The sequence below is a fragment of the Melanostigma gelatinosum genome (assembly GCF_949748355.1).
Source record: "Melanostigma gelatinosum genome assembly, chromosome: 1".
NCBI classification, from domain to species: domain Eukaryota; kingdom Metazoa; phylum Chordata; class Actinopteri; order Perciformes; family Zoarcidae; genus Melanostigma; species Melanostigma gelatinosum.
This window is the reverse complement of record NC_136634.1, coordinates 28,670,582-28,690,843: the sequence shown is the minus strand read 5'-3', so window position 1 is coordinate 28,690,843 and position 20,262 is coordinate 28,670,582. Positions and strand designations below refer to the sequence as shown.

At 48.7% G+C, this 20,262-nt stretch overlaps 1 protein-coding gene across 1 annotated transcript in view; it reads left to right on the top strand.

The window, feature by feature from the left end:
* The window catches only part of ppfibp2b (PPFIA binding protein 2b), a 98,878-nt gene extending 79,021 nt beyond the window's left edge, over positions 1-19,857 (top strand). The window contains exons 7-25 of the mRNA XM_079272025.1: positions 2,090-2,317; positions 3,225-3,317; positions 6,047-6,158; positions 8,303-8,364; positions 8,464-8,539; positions 8,626-8,708; positions 8,813-8,880; positions 8,965-9,030; positions 9,153-9,213; positions 10,509-10,665; positions 14,300-14,414; positions 14,537-14,656; positions 15,176-15,326; positions 15,990-16,101; positions 16,182-16,270; positions 16,486-16,608; positions 17,254-17,379; positions 17,464-17,652; positions 18,974-19,857. Of these exons, the coding sequence (XP_079128151.1) occupies positions 2,090-2,317; positions 3,225-3,317; positions 6,047-6,158; positions 8,303-8,364; positions 8,464-8,539; positions 8,626-8,708; positions 8,813-8,880; positions 8,965-9,030; positions 9,153-9,213; positions 10,509-10,665; positions 14,300-14,414; positions 14,537-14,656; positions 15,176-15,326; positions 15,990-16,101; positions 16,182-16,270; positions 16,486-16,608; positions 17,254-17,379; positions 17,464-17,652; positions 18,974-19,213 (2,271 nt within the window). The 3' untranslated portion in view covers positions 19,214-19,857. The remainder of the gene's footprint in view (positions 1-2,089; positions 2,318-3,224; positions 3,318-6,046; positions 6,159-8,302; positions 8,365-8,463; positions 8,540-8,625; positions 8,709-8,812; positions 8,881-8,964; positions 9,031-9,152; positions 9,214-10,508; positions 10,666-14,299; positions 14,415-14,536; positions 14,657-15,175; positions 15,327-15,989; positions 16,102-16,181; positions 16,271-16,485; positions 16,609-17,253; positions 17,380-17,463; positions 17,653-18,973) is intronic.
* Positions 19,858-20,262: the final 405 nt, after the last annotated feature.

Genomic DNA, 20,262 nt, shown 5'->3' with positions numbered 1-20,262 from the left:
TTGTCTGTGCACACTTGTCAGACTGTGATGAGCGTTAAGTAGTCACATGCCAGGCTCAAGGGCACTTCAGCAGAGGTTTGCTCAGGAAAGAAAGAGCTGCACTCATTCATGTGCTGCAGTGTGACTGTCCAGCTGGTTCAGGATCACTGAGGCTCCACAGCATCAGTTGTGCCTCCGTGGAGTCTAACAGAGCTGCTCTGACACGGTGTATGAATGAGATGATCTTACATACCTGCATCCACCTCCGGTCCAACACATCGATGTACAGAGGTGGTGCTTTGCTTTGGCCATGTTGCGACGGCAACCGACGGCGGTCTAGATTCTTGTCAGCAGAGTGAGTGTGTGTGTGTGGTTTGTAACAGCTGCAGGAGGAATGGCAGGCATCCACTCTGAGCATTCCGCACACTTTCACCTCAGGAGACCACACCAAGCCACGGCTGTCTGGTCAACACTGCAATTGTTAAAACTACAGATTGATGACCATGCATTTTTGTTTAATGTGCGTCTGCTGTATCTTCTCTTCCTCTGTCTGGGTGAGATTCATAGAGGTGTAAGAGCCTGTACTGGTCCACTGAGAGGAGGGAAGATCTGCTTTACCGTTTCACTCAGTATGTTCTGTGGCTGCCTGGTAGCTCTTCCTGTGAAACAGCTTGTTATCACGATTTCTTCTATGTGGGAACCTCCTCTAATGCTGTCATCGTGTTGACATTGTACAAAGTCAGACGTTCCCTATGAAAACGTCCCGATGTGGACCAGGAGTCATTCAGCCCTGATCTGCCTCCCTATGGATCTGCATGTAGTAGTGAAATGATCGTGTGACTGTATCCCACGGCCTGCATCAAGGAAGGGGCTTTATTAATATGTAATAAAGTTAGTATAGTTTCTCACTGACATGTGATGTCCTGGGAGCTGAGAGTAGAAACTATAACCGACAGATATTTGATCTTTCAAGATGATACTAATGTTGAAATTCGGAAGTAAGAAAAAACAACAACACATCATTTACATAAAGAATGTTGATACTCACACCGGCTGGTGTATCAATACATCCGTAATAAGAGAACCCAACATGTCGGCCTGCCTGCCTCTAGACACCACAGGTGGAGTCAGTCAGCAGCCAGATGTGCTCTCACAGCTGGACCGGTTGGACCGTTAACTACTGCAGAGAGTAACATGACACCTGGAAGCCCTCTGGAACAAACGTGATGTTCTATGAATGAAGATGTTGATGATCGGACACGATGAACTCTGCTGTCAGTCCTCACAGGGCATCGAAAGAGTCCGGCAGAGATGTGTTGTTAGTTGAACACACGCTGAGTCATTCTGCACAAGGGGGGGGGGGGGGCAGTGTACTCGTGTGCTGCTGCTGGTGTTGTCTGCTCATCCTCTAGTTACCTAAGTTCTTTACTTCTCTCTGTTGTAATTCCTTCTTCTGCTCTCACTTTTTAATTCATATTTGTGTTGTTTAGATGTTTGAAGAGTGTGAAGTTTTAAGTTTCCTCAGTAAAAGCTGACAGTCATCGAGATATGGAAACAGCTTTCCCAAATGCTGACTAGATTAACAAATAAGTACATGTCTGATCCTCTCCTCTCCTGGCCTCCTCTCCTCTAATCTTGTCCTCTCTCCTTTCGTCTCGTCTCCTCCCCTCTCCTCTAATCTTGTCCTCTCTCCTTTCGTCTCGTCTCCTCCCCTCTCCTCTAATCTTGTCCTCTCTCCTCCCCTCTCCTCTAATCTTGTCCTCTCTCCTTTCGTCTTGTCTCCTCTCCTCTCCTCTAATCTTGTCCTCTCTCCTCCCCTCTCCTCTAATCTTGTCCTCTCTCCTTTCGTCTTGTCTCCTCTCCTCTCCTCTAATCTTGTCCTCTCTCCTCTCCTCTCGTCTCCTCCTCTCCTCTCCTCTAATCTTGTCCTCTCTCCTCTACTCTAATCTTGTCCTCTCTCCTCTCCTCTACTCTACTCTAATATTGTCCTCTCTCCTCTCCTCTCCTCTAATATTGTCCTCTCTCCTTTCGTTTTGTCCCCTCCTCTCTTTTCTTCTCCTCATCTCTTTCACTGCCCTGCTTTTGTTCTCCATCCCTCCTCCCCTCCCAGTGTGTGGTAAACCTCATCAGTGATCTTCAGGAGCAGATGTGCAGGTTTCAGGAGGAGATCAGCACTCGTATCCAGGAGAAACGGGCCCTGGAGGAGAGGGAGGCCCAGCAGGGGGAGGCCAGAGGCAGCCAACCCCAGGGCCTCATCCCTCAGGCTGGGTTAGCCGGCTCAGACCTGAGGTTGTCTGGCTCTGACGCCCGGATGCACAATGGAGGACAGACTGTACACGTAGGGAGACTTGGATGAACTCGTCTTCCCCTCCTTCCCCATCACTTCTTCTCTTCTCTTATGTTTAACCAGTCCTCACACCGCCCGGAATTTGGAGCTTCCCACAGAATCAAACTAACAACCTCTCTTGTAGTGTGTCTGCAAACTGTGTTGGGGTCCCACGCTACTCTGGTTGTTGCAGATTTGGGGAGGTTTTCCAAATACTTCCATACATTTGAGGACTTATGAGGTTGTTGAAGCTGAGTCGGTAACAATATGGTCAAATAAGGAACCCTACGGGAGCTACAGGTAGTGTGACCTGCTGTAGGTGCTTCTGTCTGACTCCTCAAGTATCTGAAGCATTTGGACAAACACATGTCGGTGCTAATCTGGGTTTTGTCTCTGTAACTCCTGTCGAATAGGTTTGTGGACCGGCATTGTGTTTTCTTTTGATTTGATGTGGTTTGCTTGCATGACAGTGGTTCCTCCCTCTACTAACAGTCCCATCTGTCCGTTTCCTCCTCCGCTGAGCAGGTGGATGGGTCATGTCTCCTTCCTGTTTCTATAATGATATGCAAGGTGTCTTTAGACCGTGGCAGCGTGCAGCCTGGACGGCTCTGTCTTGTTCTGGGTCCTGGGTTCTTCCTCCTCCTGGTTGTTGGTAACTGCTCTGTGCTACTTGTTTCAGGAGGATCATGTTCCCGATATGAACCACTGTACTCTTCAGTTGTGTGGCCCTTTGTAACTGCACTGAATGTGACCCCTCCTGTTTCTATGTTGGCATGTGCACAGCTCAGTAACTGTTCATTCCCAGAGTTTCAGAACAAGTAGGTGAACTCACCTGCATGGCTGGTGAGGCTTAGAGCTTAGTGTGGCTTTGAAAAAGACCTGTGAAGTAAACAAAGCTGTGTTTCTGTTTTTCCTGTAGGATTTGCTACAAGAAGTGAAGCAGCTGAAGAGCAGAGTGGAGGAGCTCGATGGAGAGAAGGGCCAGTATGAGAGGAAGCTAAGAGCCACCAAGGTACCTAATAAACCAACACAGGCAGCACAATAAGCTCACATACTGTGTGAAGATGTAGGTCATGTGTTGTACCAGTAAACAAAGAACCGTAACAGCTGCAGAGTGCATGTGATCTCTTTATCAAAGCTGACAGTAAGTTACTGTACCTACAGCCAGCTTAGCTACTAACCCTAACACAACGTGTACGAACCACAACATGCTGCAGTAAAAGAACGCGCTGAAACCCCCAACACGTGACGTAGTTGGTCACGAGGCTAGTTTGGGGCTTTCATTAGAGAACTGGACAAACATCCACTCTCAGCAATAGTTAGACTAAGAAACAGTCGTGACTGTGACAGACGGATTCTGTATTTTTTATGACTTAAAACAATCTGAAAACAATATATCAGACATGTTTGTTCCAACTCTACCCCAAATGCTAAGCTAACTGGCTGCTGGCAGTGTTGCATTACAGACAGATTGGTATCAATCTGCTCATCAAACTCGAAAACGTTTATTTCCCAAAATGTGGAACTTTTCCTGAAAGTGTCCAGGTTACAGTCAGCTGTCCACAGCAGTCATCAGAGAAACCTTTCCAAGCTGCAGGCCTCCGGGAAGCGTTTCTGTGTAGCTGGGTTTGTAATCTGCTCTTTCTATGAACGTGCATGACACAGAGTGTAGAAAGGGAATGCAGAGCAGCTGCATGACAGCAAAGAGCATTCCATGTAGCAGTAGCACTTTGTATCTAAAGATAATTCTGTGAGGACAGTCTGAGGAGGAGAAGCTTAAGGTGGCAGCAAGTCATTTATGGTTATCAAGCAGCTGGCAGGTAGAAATAGGAGTCTAGTATCCGTCACACAGTGCAGAGTGATGACGTGGCTTATCTGAGAAACATCCAGGGAGGAGACGAGTTATTACTCATGATATAAATAAGAACGTAAAATAATATAATGTCATTGTGTTCACTTATTGACTTCTATTTTAGGACTTTATTGAAGCTTTTTGATGCTAAACAGCTGCTCCATCATTTTATACTCATTTCACATTTGGTATTTTTGGAAAATCTGAGGTCTGTACTAGAAATAGAAATAATGATTTGTGAGGTTGAACAACATGTAGCTGACTGACAGGCTTTAGGATGAGGAGAGCACCTCCAACACATTGTTATAGGTAAGTGCCACAGCGCTTCCTTCCTCCTCTCCTCCTCCCTCTCTGCGGCTTGCTCTCTCTTCTTTTCCTTCTCCTCATCTCTAATCCCCGTCATTACCCTCTTCCTGTGTCTCTGCTCTCTCTACCTCTCTCTCTCCTACTCTCTCCATGTGTGTTACCAGTCGCTCGTGACCCAGCTGTCCAGCCTCCAGCTGAGGGTGGAGCACACGTGGCTGGAGAAGCAGCACTGGGAGGAGCCTCCTCTTCTTACTCCTACTCCTCCTGTCTTCTGTGTTTGTCCCTGTCCTCGGATTAGTACTCAGTCCTTTTGCTAATACTGCCTCTGTCTCCCTCCTCTTCTACCTTTTCTGCACCAGTTTTCTCATTTGGCTCGTATGCTTCTCGTCCTCCTCTTCTTCCTCATTTCCTTATTTTGTGCTCGCAGCTCCTCTTTTCTTCATCCTCCTGATCCTCCTTGTCTTACCTTTGTTGGTCTTGTGAAGTATGGCTGAACTTCCCCACTAATCACAAATGGTCCAGTAAAAAACAAGCTTTTAACCTCCAGTAGGGTGGAAATAGAGTCAGTGAGAGAGACAGAGGGAAGCACTCTGATCTCTACAAAGTACAAGTCCTCATGTATCAGTGATAAGAAGCAGGAACAATGGAAACCATCCTTCTGCTTCTGACTGTCTCTGCATGGACGGTGTGTGTGATCCTGCATATTACCCAGATCAGATATTCCTTTATCAAAGCGTGACGAGCCCACTCTTATCTTCTGTCGTGTTTAGTTTCCTTCATCATATAAACCCAAAGACATGCCTTTGTGTTCCTCCTTCCACCACACTGACCCGTCTTGCTTCTGTTGTCGGCTTCTAGGCTTTTATTGTGAAGCAGCCGGATGCGGTGTTACGTTTCATAGCATAGCACCATTGTAAAGATGCAGCTCTGTGCACACACCTGTTTCCTGACACCTGTTGTCTCCAACAGCTCTGAGGAGGTTGTCAAGATCACACCAGGCCCTCCGTTTCCCCGAAACTAGCTGTGAGTCACACAGGTCAGTCATGTGAGAGTCAGCAGCACATGGACTCCTCCGTCTGAGAATGTGTACGTACGTCGCTCTCCTCACGTCTCCTTTAGGTAACCCCCTGTGGTCTGATGTAGTCGTGATCACGGATAATAAGATGTAAACTCATTCTGAAGATTCTACACCTCCTGAAGGCAGCGCTTCACGTAGAGGTGATGAGACAGCGTCAGTAGAACAGAAGTGGAATACGTGGTTGTGCAACAGAAGCCTGTGGAGGAGCTCTGTGATGAAGGGACCATGTGTCTTGTCTCGTATTCTCGTCCGTCCTTCGGTACCCGCTTTGTCTTCCAGTGTCTGGTCAGGTCTGATGCACTCACACTGTTGTCTTATTTCATAACTCTATGATTTGATCATTCAATGTGACAGGCGGCTCTCACATGAGTGCCACGAGACATCAATCTGTAAATCACAGACAATTTAAACGATTGACTTGCCTTGGAGTTGAAGTCCCTACATCTGCTATGTATCCAACGACCAGGAGGACTAACACAGTTCACATGCACTCTGTCCTCCACAGGCAGAGATGTCAGAGCTGCAGCAGCTCGTGGCCTCCAAAGACGCTGAGATCGACTGTCTGCAGACGCAGCTGCTGGCCAGAGGCAGCACAGCCAGTGACAACACAGAGAGAGGTACTCACCCATCACTGCACATCCACATCTGTCCTGAGAGCCACTTGCTGTAAGGTCTAACCACATGTCCCTCTCTCCTCTGCTGGGTGCTTGACTGCTCTCTGACTCTCTGCTGACCCCTGCTGTAGAGGAGGTGTATATCAAGCAGCTGATTAACAAATGTAAGGCATGGTGTGCTGCTGTTCTAGCTCTCATCATCAACCAAACTGCTCTGCCATCATATGTCACTTTGCACCACATTGATTCAGTGCAGTGTTGTCAAGTGATGCAGTGATTTTGGCACAAATCTCAAGCAGTCCAAAACATAAAACAGCAGTAGGCCCTTTGAAAGGTTTCCGTGTGGGAGGCTGTTAGTCCGGCGCCTGCTGGCAGAGTGTTTGGCTTGGGATCGGACCACAGCCGAGCTTCACTTTGTGTTGGTCGTAGTAAACATTCCAGCTTCATTAAACCTCAAACCCTCCAATGTACATGCATGGAGGGTAAAACTAATACCATGGCCACTTGACACCTGAATGAGTCAGAAACATGATTTGTTCAGGCTGGACCTGAGGACCTGAGGTCTCTCTTCTGAGGTCAGGAGGATAGAGAATAGCTGATCCGCTCTCTCACACACATGCAGTAACATACTGTTACCTACAGTTTAATAACGGCACATTAACAAACCGCAAACAAGCACCTGCGCCGTACAGTAGGTCACACTTACTAGCCAATCAGAATCAAGAGCTCCCAGTGGCCGTGGTGTCAGCGTGTATAAACCTCAGTGTACAGTGCCATCAAACATTCCAGCTTCAGTCTCTTTTGGTTTGCCTCAGCTATATATTTTAAAGGGCTAATCCAACAGTCTAGTTTTTAGCTATTTAGTTTGGGGACTCCACGGAGGGAAAGAATAGTCAGAATAAATGCTGCAGAAGATATCCTGACTTTGAGTCCTGAGTATGGGTCAAGCTCCAGTGCGTTCCCACGATGCAACCAACAGCATCTTTTTCATGTCTGATAGAACCAAGCCTCCAGAAAGCACCGGGCTGTGAAGCCTATTTGACATTGTGGCCAAACGGGGGCATTACAACGTCCAGGTCCATCATGTGATGCCATGGGCCCAAAGAGACTCATTCACAGAGACTTACATTACAAAGAGACCTCTGTGTCAGCAGGTCATTGTTGTTAGATCAACTTCCCAGTACGGTCACATGAATATCTCTGGTTTAAATCACGAATAGCTGAATACAGAGTTGTTTTCCTTCCTCTGTTCATGTGAATGAGAACGAGGCTGGAATAAGGGCTGGGAGGCGGGGCTAAAAGAACGCTCTATGGCCCCATGGAAGAGGAAACAGTGAAGAAGATCAGTGTGATGTTTTTGTCTCGCAGACCTTACAAAGCTCCTCCAAAGTCAAGTCACTTTTATTCATGTAGCCCAATACTCGTACTATCTCATCAGAAAAGGAAAAACTGCCCAAAAATATCCTTTAACAAGGAGAGAAAGGAAGAAAGCTCAGAGAGAGCAACAGAATCAATCCATATGACAGAGATGATTCATATCACGTGAACATGTATGAAGTCATATGAAGCAGTCATAGAAACATGCCTGACACCCACTACTACTAACTGTAGCAGTGGGTGTCAGGCAGGACCAGGGTCCAGATACAACCACCATCCATGGAAACCTGAGGAGAGAAAGCACAGAGACTAGTCATGTGCATTAATAACACCACTGCATCCACTCTCTCAGTAGAGCTAAACTGACCTGTGTGTGTTAGAGTGGTGGAGTTCCCCTTTAACATACGTGGCTCAGGGTTGTGTGTGTGTGTGTGTGTGTGTCTGTCTGCTAGTGTTGTGCTGCTTGTAAAAACCTAATTGCTCTGAAAGTGAGGAGTGAGCTCTCTCTTCTTCGTTGGTGCTGGCCTCCCTGCTGCACACAGCACAGTGACAGGCTGCAGTGTGTAACAGGTGACGCTGTGTGGACAGCGCTGCTGTCAGTGTGGATTGCTTATGCTTGCTGACTCACATTAGCATGGCTGTCATGGCTGTCGCTAACATCACATCAGGCGGGTGCCTGATGTGATTTGCCTCAAATGCCCTCAATGAATGAGACACAAGGTTACTGTGGGTCCAGAATAACATTGTGATCGCTGGCTTGTCTTTGTTAGACCACGAATACCAGAGGCTGAAGGTGGGGATGGAGTCTTTGTTAGCTTCAAACGAGGAAAAGGTAAATGAACCCTGTTATTACACCACCGCCGTGATGAAAGTTGTCTTTAATGTTGAGTTGGAGAGTTAAGGGTCTCCTCATTTTACTTGATCACAACAGGATCGACGTATAGAGGAGCTGACCATTCTGCTCTGCCAGTACAGGAAGATGAGGGAAGTCATGGCTCTCACACAGGGTAAGCATGCAGAAAGTAGAGCGGAGGAACCCTCGTCCTCTGCCTTCCTGCCGTGTGGTTGTAATGGTGCTCTGTGATGTTTGTAGGGAGCAGTGAAGAGGAGCTGGGTGGCAGTCTACCACTCAGAGCCATCACACACAAAGCACGATCTGATTCTGTCAGGTCAGAGGTACGACGAAGAAGCTGCTAACAACACTCGATTTCACACGATCTGACAAACTCCGCATATCTAAACTGATGGAAGTGTTAAAATGGTGTTTTGTCTCTACATAGATGTCATCTAGAGGGTCTTCTCCACTGATGCTTTCTTCATCTCCCTACCAGAGAGAATTTGACTCCAGGTATAAACACTCTAGATACACACACACACACACACACACCTCACAGCTTCCTATTCATCTTAGCCCTTGTGCCATTTCTTGTAGTGTCCAGACCTCGATGGACACTTCGCTGGTGTCCACTGGGGACATGAGCTTCTTCAACGGCTCGTGGTAGGTAGAAGCTTCTGTTGACCGTTGCAGAGTGTAAAGTGTAGGCAGTCATGAATCAGAACAGAGTGATATTGTTCCTCGTTGAATCTCTGCTGATTCTGAAAGTGTATCTTCTCTCCCAGGCATCGGTGCAGGTTGCTGTCCAGCAGTCTGGAGGAGCTGCAGAGTGGATCCTTCCAGAAGGTTCATGATACTGTGATCTAATGGAACTAATCCGACCTGCTACGTCTGCTGCTGCTTCTTGAAGTTGACCTAACATGATTTACTTGACGTTATTTAATCTGCTCGTGTGAATGCTAACCTGCTAACTGTGTGTGTGTGTGTGTCCTGTCCTCTCTCCTGTGTCTGTGTTGGCTCCAGGCTGTAGAGATCCAGCCTCTTGAGACTGAATCAGACACAAGGGCAGAGGTACTGATGTGCTGCATGCCTTCACACAGCCTCACCCCACCAACACGTGTGCTGTGTGTGAAGCGTCTGCAGTCCATTCAGAACGCATCATTTGTAGAGATCTAGAACTTTAAAGACGTCGGAGAATTGGATCCGTCCCAGTCATACACATGTGCATAATACAGTCCAGATGGGAAGCAAACACACACTGAGGCACATTCCTACATATACAATCATGAGCACATACTGTGTGTCAGTAGTTCACCGGGGGCCCGAAGGACAAAACAACTACAACTGAGTGTGCGTTTCCCTCAGATCCACAAAGACACATGTACGCCTGCTTCTGTTCTATGAATCTCCATCATCGTGGATCCGTGTGACCGAGCCTTGTTTCCTTCTCCACTGGTCGCCATGAATGATGTAGAAACACATGTGACTGCATATTGACTCCACCTCATCTGACCCTCTGGTGTTCTGCATACATTCGGGGATCTCAGTAGTCACAGAGTGTGTGGGCTGTACAATCTGTGTTTATGGTAACTTGTGTGTCGTCTACAGCTGCAATGGAAATGATGTCCTAGATTTATAAACAGATAAAGTCTTTGTGCCGATGCTGCATTTTATTCAGCCCCTCCAGATGTACAGCATCGCCTCAGTGAATATCCTGCTGTCTGCTTCTCTCGTGCTGACGAGCAGAGTTCAGCCTCTGAGTAAAAGCAGAATGTCTCCTGGTCACAGCCTCTCTCACACACACACACACACACACACACACACACACACACACACACACACACACACACACGGCTGGGTATCATGGCTGTTTCTGTCTGCTGGCCTCTCCTCTCATTGGTCCAGAGTCCCGCTGACTCTGCTCAGATACAGGCTCATCAGATGTGATGCAACAGAGCACGGAGCAGACCTCCTCATGACTCTGTTTAGACGGGGCTGACCAGGAGAGGGAATGTGATGTTCAGTGATACACGTCATACTCACAGTATCGTCTTAAAGTATGTAAGCTATGAATAAAGTAGGAGAACAGACATCATGGCACACTAACACTATGGCACTGTTTTGTTTTTGATGACCTCCAGAATGCTCACATGGAGCTGAGCAGGTACCAGACTCTGCCGGGGAAACTGAAAGGTAAAAAGAGCGAGCGGAGAGCCGAGCTGAACGGAGACGGAGAGCAAGATGGAGAGTATTCCTCTTCTGTCCACAGCCAGGACCAGGACCAGGACTACAGCCTCAGTGAGTCTCCTCTGCCCGGCACTCCTTAGATCATTCCTGTTTCAATGAGAGGCAGTGAAGAGTCAGGGTTCCCCACAGTCAGTGGGACATTGGGCCTCATGCAAGAACACATACCAGTTATTTAAGGTAATTATATAAATAACTGGTATGTGTTCTTGCATTCACCAATGCTCAGAATGTTTGTTTTGTATTTTGACAATTCAATCATTCTGGTCCAGACCTGTCGGCTACACACTCTTGTTTGACATAAGGAATTATAATTTCTGAATCTGATTGCATTTTGAGTTTGTGTGAGCTGCTGCTCTATATGACCTCCATCAGTGAACGAGACCACCAGAGAGAAGATAGTTCTGGTTGAGCACTGGTCTGGCACTGGTTGGGATGGCTTGATGGCTTGTGCATATGTGAATGTTTTTGATGCACTTCATTATGTCACTCCATCTCATCTTCATTTCCCATGATAGCTCAGGAAAACTTGCAGGAGAATTTTGGCACAAACGTCCACCTGGGCGAGGATGAAGCGATTCAAAGGCCACTGTGACCTTACAAAACACGCTTCTCAGCATAACTCAACACCTCGTATGATGCTGATTGTGACAATTTCACACAAACAGTTGATATGATAAGTGAAGATGACCGGTTGGCAGACATGGATGTAGACTGCAGCATGACGTTGTAGTGTTGAATGGAGCAGACCAGATGGCCATACACTGTGAAGCATTGATTCTAACAATGACCACACCGACCCAGCTGCCACCTTGTAGTCTACATCAAGATCAGATGAACCATGTCTGAACAGCTGTGTACAGTTCAGAGAGTCCGGTTCCTTCCACACGAGTACGCCTCACTGGAAACAGACCTTCTGGATAAAGACAGATATGATATTATTACATCATTGAGAGGATACACATTCCTGCAAGAGGCTCAGTGTTTATGAAAAGTTGCTATTTTTCAAATCTCATTTAACGTGGACTAACTCTGCTCTCTCTCCCTGTGCTCCCTCTCTGTGCTCCCTCTCTCTGTGCTCCCTCTCTGTGCTCCCTCCCTGTGCTCCCTCTCTGTGCTCCCTCTCTCTGTGCTCCCTCCCTGTGCTCCCTCCCTGTGCTCCCTCCCTGTGCTCCCTCCCTGTGCTCTCTCTCTGTGCTCTCTCTCTGTGCTCTCTCTCTGTGCTCTCTCTCTGTGCTCCCTCCCTGTGCTCCCTCTCTGTGCTCCCTCTCTCTGTGCTCCCTCTCTCTGTGCTCTCTCTCTGTGCTCCCTCTCTGTGCTCCCTCTCTGTGCTCCCTCCCTGTGCTCCCTCCCTGTGCTCTCTCTGTGCTCTCTCTCTGTGCTCTCTCCCTGTGCTCCCTCCCTGTGCTCTCTCTCTGTGCTCTCTCTCTGTGCTCTCTCTCTGTGCTCCCTCCCTGTGCTCTCTCTGTGCTCTCTCTCTGTGCTCCCTCCCTGTGCTCCCTCCCTGTGCTCCCTCCCTGTGCTCTCTCTCTGTGCTCCCTCCCTGTGCTCTCTCTCTGTGCTCCCTCCCTGTGCTCCCTCCCTGTGCTCCCTCTCTGTGCTCCCTCTCTCTGTGCTCCCTCTCTCTGTGCTCTCTCTCTGTGCTCCCTCCCTGTGCTCCCTCCCTGTGCTCTCTCTGTGCTCTCTCCCTGTGCTCCCTCCCTGTGCTCCCTCTCTGTGCTCCCTCCCTGTGCTCTCTCTCTGTGCTCTCTCTGTGCTCCCTCCCTGTGCTCCCTCCCTGTGCTCCCTCTCTGTGCTCTCTCTCTGTGCTCCCTCCCTGTGCTCTCTCTCTGTGCTCTCTCTGTGCTCCCTCCCTGTGCTCCCTCCCTGTGCTCCCTCTCTGTGCTCTCGCTCTGTGCTCCCTCCCTGTGCTCCCTCTCTGTGCTCCCTCCCTGTGCTCCCTCTCTGTGCTCCCTCTCTGTGCTCCCTCCCTGTGCTCCCTCTCTGTGGTCCCTCCCTGTGCTCCCTCTCTGTGCTCCCTCTCTGTGCTCCCTCTCTGTGCTCCCTCCCTGTGCTCCCTCTCTGTGCTCCCTCCCTGTGCTCCCTCTCTGTGCTCCCTCCCTGTGCTCCCTCTCTGTGCTCCCTCCCTGTGCTCCCTCTCTGTGCTCCCTCCATGTGCTATTTCCCTGTGCTCCCTCTCTGTGCTCCCTCCCTGTGCTCTCTCTCTGTGCTCCCTCCATGTGCTCCCTCCATGTGCTCCCTCTCTGTGCTCCCTCCCTGTGCTCTCTCTCTGTGCTCCCTCCATGTGCTCCCTCTCTGTGCTCCCTCTCTGTGCCCTTCCTCTGCCTCCTCCTGTCTGCTCGGCTCTCCTCTCTTTGTGCTCCGGCTGCAGTTCGCTGCAGGAGTGTCAGTGCTCCGGCTTTAGGTACCGTATGCTAATTCACAAACACTTTCAGGAGAACTGTTGTTGCTCCGGCTCTGAAGTCACAAACGAGCTTTTGCGACGTCGGTAATCTCATGAACAAAACAAGATGGCCGGCCGTACTCAGAGGTGAGCGCGGTCAGGCCGAGGAACGGTTTTCACTCTAAAGCCGCCATTACTGTGAGTCCTTCATGATTCGGAAAGCCGCCCAAGATCATGCTGCTATCAGCCTCCATGTGAGGACACGAAGTAGGAGGGTAACCACAGGGCTGAGTGCAAACAAAGAAAGATGCAACCTGACACCCCTGCTCTCTCTGCCTCAACCAGCACACCGTCTCACCCACAGAGAGAGAGAGAGAGAGGGTCGAGCAGGTGCTTACAGCAAACAGACTTCCCCATCAAACACGTCTCTACATGGAGGGAGTTTGTTTTAGCACCACCTTGGTTAAACTCCTGGAGGAGGGAGTTGTGTTTCCGGCCTCTGGTCAGGGCTCAGAGAACAGGTGTGAGATGAGCTCATTGCTCTCGTCCAGTCTCACACAGACAGACCGGATCCTGTCACAGCTTCAGCTCCAGCCTGAGGCTTGTAGGTTTACATGTGTACAGCAATTATTTTGGATGTGCATGTGTGTGACTAATACTGGCTTCTGCTTTATCTCTGCTGGCTCGCTCCTCACTTCACTAACCTCCTCTGCCTCAGGATCTCCTGGCAAACATCACCTCTATGATGTTGGTGGGTATTGTGTCTCAAGCCGTGTGTGGCGTCCTGCTGGGACCAGTGAGCCTGACGTGAGCTGAGTGAATGATGTCACCAGGGTGAAACGGACGTCTCTGTAGTGTGTACAGCAGAAGAGAAGGGCTTCATGCATGGTTGTATCTATAAAGAATGACCAGAACCTGCAGCAGGCAGCACACGCTTTGAAGCATCAGCATGACACTGAGAGGCTGGGATATCAGATCAACATAACCATGTTCTATCTACTTACCTGATACTAACTTTAATAACTAATAAAGCTGATGTTGGAAAGAAGCTAGAACTGTTCTGGCTAACATGTTATGTGTGTGAAAACCCAAACTAAGAAGAGTAAGAGAGCTGAGTAGTTAATATGAACAGTGTTGATGTGTAGCGTTAGTGCTCGAGTAGTCCACTCGGTGAAGATGTGAACTAGGCCACCAATGAAAGAAGCACACAGCGGTGGTCCCTGCCCAGACACAGAACACCAGCTTTATTCTGGATCCAGATCTACTTCCTGAGTGTGCGTTCTTCTCTCTTGTGTTCCTGTGCAGGGCATCCAGAGTGCCTTCTGTCCCCCCTGTCCTCTGGAGTGGACTCTGGACAGCAGTCCCCTGTCTCACCAGAGAACAGGAAGAGTCACAGAGGCATGAAGAAGTTCTGGGGGAAGTAAGTTTTGAAGGTTGATATATATGCACAGTAGTTACACATGAACAGAATGCTCTGCTTTGGCTTTGTCTTTGTTTCCATTCGTCCTTCACACACTCATCAGTGTTCTTGTTGTTCCACAGGATCCGTCGCAGCCAGTCAGGCAGTCCTGCCCAACTCCACGACCCCGAGCTGGGAGAGTTCCGGAGGGGAGGCTTCAGAGCTACAGCTGGACCGAGACTGGTCCGCCCCAGGAACACACGGTAGAACAACACCCGCTCATATGAGGGACGCAGGAGAGACACTGCACTGAACACACCTTCATTAGCTCAGGCACACTGAGGTCGTGGTGGAGCTCAGTCACTCTGCTGCCTGCTGGCTCAGCATGTTTTAGAATGCTACATTCATGTGCTGTTACTTCCATTGCTCCACCGTCCTCCGTGAACACAGCCCTGTGAGTCCAAAAGCAACGTTTACAGGATGAACTGCAGATATTCAATCTACACTTTTAACTGCTTTACCTGCATCAGCAACAGCAGCGAACACAATCCTACAGTCAATGAAGACTCACGTCTCAGAGAAGTCATATTTTACTGGCATGAAGTATCAAGCCTGCTTGGATGGTAGTAATGAAATAAATCTATATATATATATCTAAGTCTATAACGAGTTGTGAAGGAGATACAAAGACTCCGTGTTGGTCTGATATCACACCCTGTGAAAGGAGCTGGAGCCCAACATTATAAACTGTCTCAATGTTAATCTCTTCTTCTCCACGTCAGAGACCTGAAGGTGCCTTTTTCTAAGTGGAGCACAGAGCAGGTGTGTGGCTGGCTCGAGGACATTGGACTGGGCCAGTACGGCGTTCTTGCGTGCCACTGGGTCACCTGCGGTGATACTCTACTGTCGGCCACCCTGCAAGACCTAGAGAAGGTGCACAAACACTCCACTGGCTGTCCTCAAATGGTTTCCTGACAGTAATCTGCACTCAGCCCGTCAGATCTGTTTCAGTTCTCCCTGTCTGCTCCTTGTTGCTGTCTGTCTGACTGCTCGGAGTTTAGCAATGCCTGTCTCTGCTCTTCAACCTGCTTGTTAGTTTCGCCTTCAACACTGTCACATTGTCCACCTCAGACCGCCTCCCCCTCTCCCCCTCTCTCATCACAGTCTCTGAACCGTGATGATGAGGTTCTATATTTCTAGGGTTCTGGTGTAGCTATCAGACATCCAGGCCAACACTTCCTTTTCCGTGTGCTGCTCGTTGTTTACAGTCCGATTAGCAACTTGAGATGTGAGACTTTAGTGTTCGAGACCTCGTGTACAAGCTGATTGTAAACCAATAGAAAACATCAGTCGATTGCAATGAGTTGAGCCTCTTTAGCGCTCCACAAGGACCGTTTACCTGCATCCAACCAAAGCGTGCTCCAACATGATTGGTCAATACTACCTGAACCACAATTGGAACGCTACAAAGATCTGGTCCCGCTTCCTTCAGGTTCTGCACGTGAATGCAGGATGTGTTTATAGAGACGACTCATCAGGATCATTTAGATTCGATCCTTCAGTCTAATGGTCATCTGTCTCTCATGGTGTCTCCAGGAGCTGGCGATGAAGAACCCGCTCCACAGGAAGAAGCTCCAGTTAGCCATCAAGACGTTCAGCTGCGGGAAGCCTGGGAAGTCTGCAGAGCTGGACTACATCTGGGTCACTCGTACGCACTGAAACCCACACACTGCGATGACTTCATTCTCACGTTCCCTCCATTAAAACTCTGATATTTCTGTCCCAAAGGTTGGCTCGATGACATCGGACTCCCTCAATACAAAGACCAGTTTAATGAAGGAAAGGTTGATGGGCAGATGCTGCAGTACCTCACTGTGGTGAGTAACAGCTGATCGGCACCCTGCTTTAAAGTCAAACCAGGGCTCATGATGCACCAGATGAGTAAAGTCATGCGGCGTGGGTTATATCTCAGATAATACAGGAAGTTGAAGTGCTTGTTTTAATGGTTAAAGTGACGCATTCAAACCCTGAATGCAGAGAGACTCGATGCTCACGTTCTCCTGTACTCCCCTCTGTGTTCTCTCCATCCCAGAACGACCTGTTATTCCTCAAAGTCAGCAGCCAGCTGCATCACCTCAGCATCAAGTGTGCCATCCATGTTCTTCATGTCAACAAGTTCAACTCCAACTGCCTCAAACGCAGGCCCAGCAATGAGGTATAGCTGCAGTCTGTTGCCGGGTTGTGTCACAGCAGAGCTGAAGTTCTGGCTTCTGGAGCAGTATTCAGGTTTTATGCACCACATATCTGAGCAAACTAGACTTGAGGTCTCCAAACTCTCTCCAACCGACTCAGGTGTCTGGTGTGTGTGGTGACTTCCCATGCTGGCTCATAGAAGCCTGCAGCTGAGCTCACACACCTCTGTACTCTAGATCTGAACTGATAGGATGTACATTCTTTGTCTTCTTTTCCTTCCTTGCTTTGACAGTATAAACATGTTTCCCATGGCAATGAGGCTCCTTTGAATTAAAGGGAATTGAAATTGAGTGAGAGATAGAAAGAGACGGCAATAATAGAAAGAGGCTATCTTGCATTGCACTGTAACTTTTATTCTCCTTTTTATTGGTTTCATTTATTTAGACTTACTGCTAACCGCTGAATGCAGGTTGTACTGTTTTCGATTTTTGAATGAATGTTTTATAAAATAGAACATTCTAAATATCAATGATTTTCTAAAACACGATTGCATGGTTTGGGAAATGGTTAAATATTATGAATGCACTCCTTGGTGTGTGTGTGTGTGTGTGTGTGTGTGTGTGTGTGTGTGTGTGTGTGTGTGTGTGTGTGTGTGTGTGTGTTTCAGAACCAGTTCTCTCCCAGTGAGGTGGTCCAGTGGTCCAACCACCGGGTCATGGAGTGGCTGAGATCTGTGGATCTGGCAGAATACGCACCAAACCTGAGGGGCAGCGGCGTGCACGGGGGGCTGCTGGTGAGTCCACACAGTCACACAGTGTGTGCGTCTCAAACACTCAGTGCTGCAGACAGCACGCTGAATATGTCTCTCCTCTCACAGATGCTGGAGCCTCGCTTCAACTCAGACACACTGGCAATGCTGCTGAACATCCCTCCTCAGAAAACACTGCTGAGACGCCACCTCAACACCAACTTCAACAACCTGGTGGGAGCACAGGCTCACCAGGAGAAGAGGGAGTACACTGAGGCAGCGGGGTACACCCCACTCAGCATCACAGCTAAAGTCAAGGTGAGAGGACCCCAGTACACCGCTAGAAGTGGAAGAGGGAGTACACTGAGGCAATACTGCTGCATTAAGAGAACACACAGCGCTCCTCCTGCATGTGTGAGAAAAAGCACCTTAATCTGAGGGGAAGCCTGCGTTCACACCGGTCGCGTTGATTTTTTGACGCACTGCAAAAAAGCGTCCAACGCACTGCACAATCGCGTCCAACGCGCCGCCGGTCGTGTTCACACCAAACGCCGCAAAATCTCGTAGCGCTGGAGAGGGGGCGTGGTTTATCGTCCTGGAAGCCGTTCACCTGGCAGCCATTTCTTTCCGCTGTCAACCATTAAAGGAATAAGGACAATTGCTGCTTTGTACGTGTTGTGGAAGTCCCTCAAACATCGGAATGCCAAACGCCGTCATGTCTGGTTCATAATATTGTTCAGAGGAGCTCCGTGGATTGTATCGAGCTGTATTCACTGTGTCTAGCAAGCCACCGGTCGCTGTTTACTACAGCTGTAGGAACACAAAATAAACTGATTCGGCTGTGATTCAACGGCAATAAACCGACAAAAAGGGACTCCGAAATAACGACGTAATGATGCCGATTTGTAGGCTACTTGTCTTCTCAATGGAGCTCTGATGGATCGGTGCTAGGCTATGCTAACATCGTAGCAGCTCCACCAGCACTCAATAACGTCACGTAGACGTAAATACGGCAGCGTCTATTCATTGTTTGTACCGTATGGTTTACACACACACATGTATACACATAGTTTGGTCCGGTCTCTGTTGATATGAGGTATCGTAGCGCTCTGGGTGAACACAGACGGCTACAGGATTTATTTCCTGATTCAACAACGGCAGGAAGCCAGTGATGACAGGGGGAGCAACTCAACGCTGATAGGCTATCGCGCCACAGCGTCACGCGATTATGTCGCTGAAGCTGAAAAATTTCAACTCGCGCGTTGGCGATTTTGCGGCGTCCAACGCGCCGCGCCATCGCAAAATCGCGGCGCGCCAGTCTCATCGCGTCTGTGCATAGACTTTGTATGTAATCTCGACGCGCGTCAAAAAATCAACGCGACCGGTGTGAACATGGCATTAGTGTGTCAGCTCAGTTTCAGCTCTTAGCCCCTCAGTGAGTGCGTGTGTGCGTGTGTGTGTGTCCAAACTCTCAAGTCCCATATTTTTAACTCTGTTGTCAACATCCATCTTCTGGGTTCTATATAAAGTAGTAAAGATAACTCCCAAAATACGTTGTCATAAACAGAAATGACTCTGAGACGCGGTTTCAGTCCAGTCAGTTGTGATTCATTCCGCTTTTTGTGTCTTTTCATTGCAGCCGAAGAAGTTGGGCCTCTCTAACTTGACTCACCTCAGGAGGAGGCGGCCGGATGAATCCACAGACTACGTCTGTCCAATCGAGTCTTCCTCGCCTCAGTCGGGACGGTCTGCAGTGAACGGGGTGCAGGTGCGGCCCTACGCCGGCTTCAGAGGCCTGAGCCCGATCCTGGACAGAGAGCCCGACCCCTCCAGGGACCAGGTGGGGCTCGACCACAGCCGAGCTGACCCATCCCCCTGACGACAGCTGTGTTCCCTCAACCAATCCGCTGCCACTGCTCCTATCCTGCTTCCTTTGCTTGCGGCCCATAATGCCTCAGCCCGTCCCCTCCCTGCTCCTCTGGAGCCCCGTGCCTTACGAGTGAAGCGATTCAGAGCCGCCACACGGCTGCTTCCACTGACACCATCGATCTATACACTCATCGCCAGACCTCCGCCTCTAACCGGTGCCATGATGGAGCTCATCATGAGAGCACAGCATCTCTCTGACACCACTTCCTGTGATCCATGCAGTGTATATTGATAGCTCTGGCTGTACAGTATTAAGCCGTTACTCTGACATGTGTGCATCACCAGATGATTCTGTTTGTGTGAGTCCATCATCCCATCATTTACCACTTTAATCCCCTTCTGTCACGTGGTCGAGATCAACTTGTGCAATATTTGCGTAACATTATGGAGGGCTTTGATTTAATATTTATGTCATTGCAGAGCTAATTATTAAACAGCATGTTAGGTTTGAACCTGGGGGGTCATTTTTTACTGTTATTTTCATATTTGCTGTAATAGTATTTTTATAGGAAAGATGATGCTGCTCTGCTAAAGGAAGCTCATACGTGCTCATGTAAATGTAAAAAGTTTTACCAAATCATTTAATAAACAAAATCACACACATGTAAAGTTGATTCTTTTTTCTACACAAAAGGCAGAGAGGTGAGATCAGAAGTAGTTATTTTGGATGTAGAACATTGTTAGGGGCGTGTTCGTTCTTCAGGAAGCATACACTACTTCCTGTGTTTGTCTTTTTAAATCACTGCCACTCCGAAAGATAAAGACAAACAGATGTGGTTTCAACTACTAACCTGCCTTCATCATCACCCTCATCATCCTCATCATCCTCTCCATCACGGCTGTTTATGACGCCAGCTCCCGCTCTGCGGACCAATCTGAACCAAGATGGCTGCTGACCATGCTGCATTACCATGGGGAAGTGCATGTTTGAGATTGGCCCAGTCGGCATGCAGCTGCAGGTACAACCCTCCTGCATTACTTCACTCAGTCATGTATAGT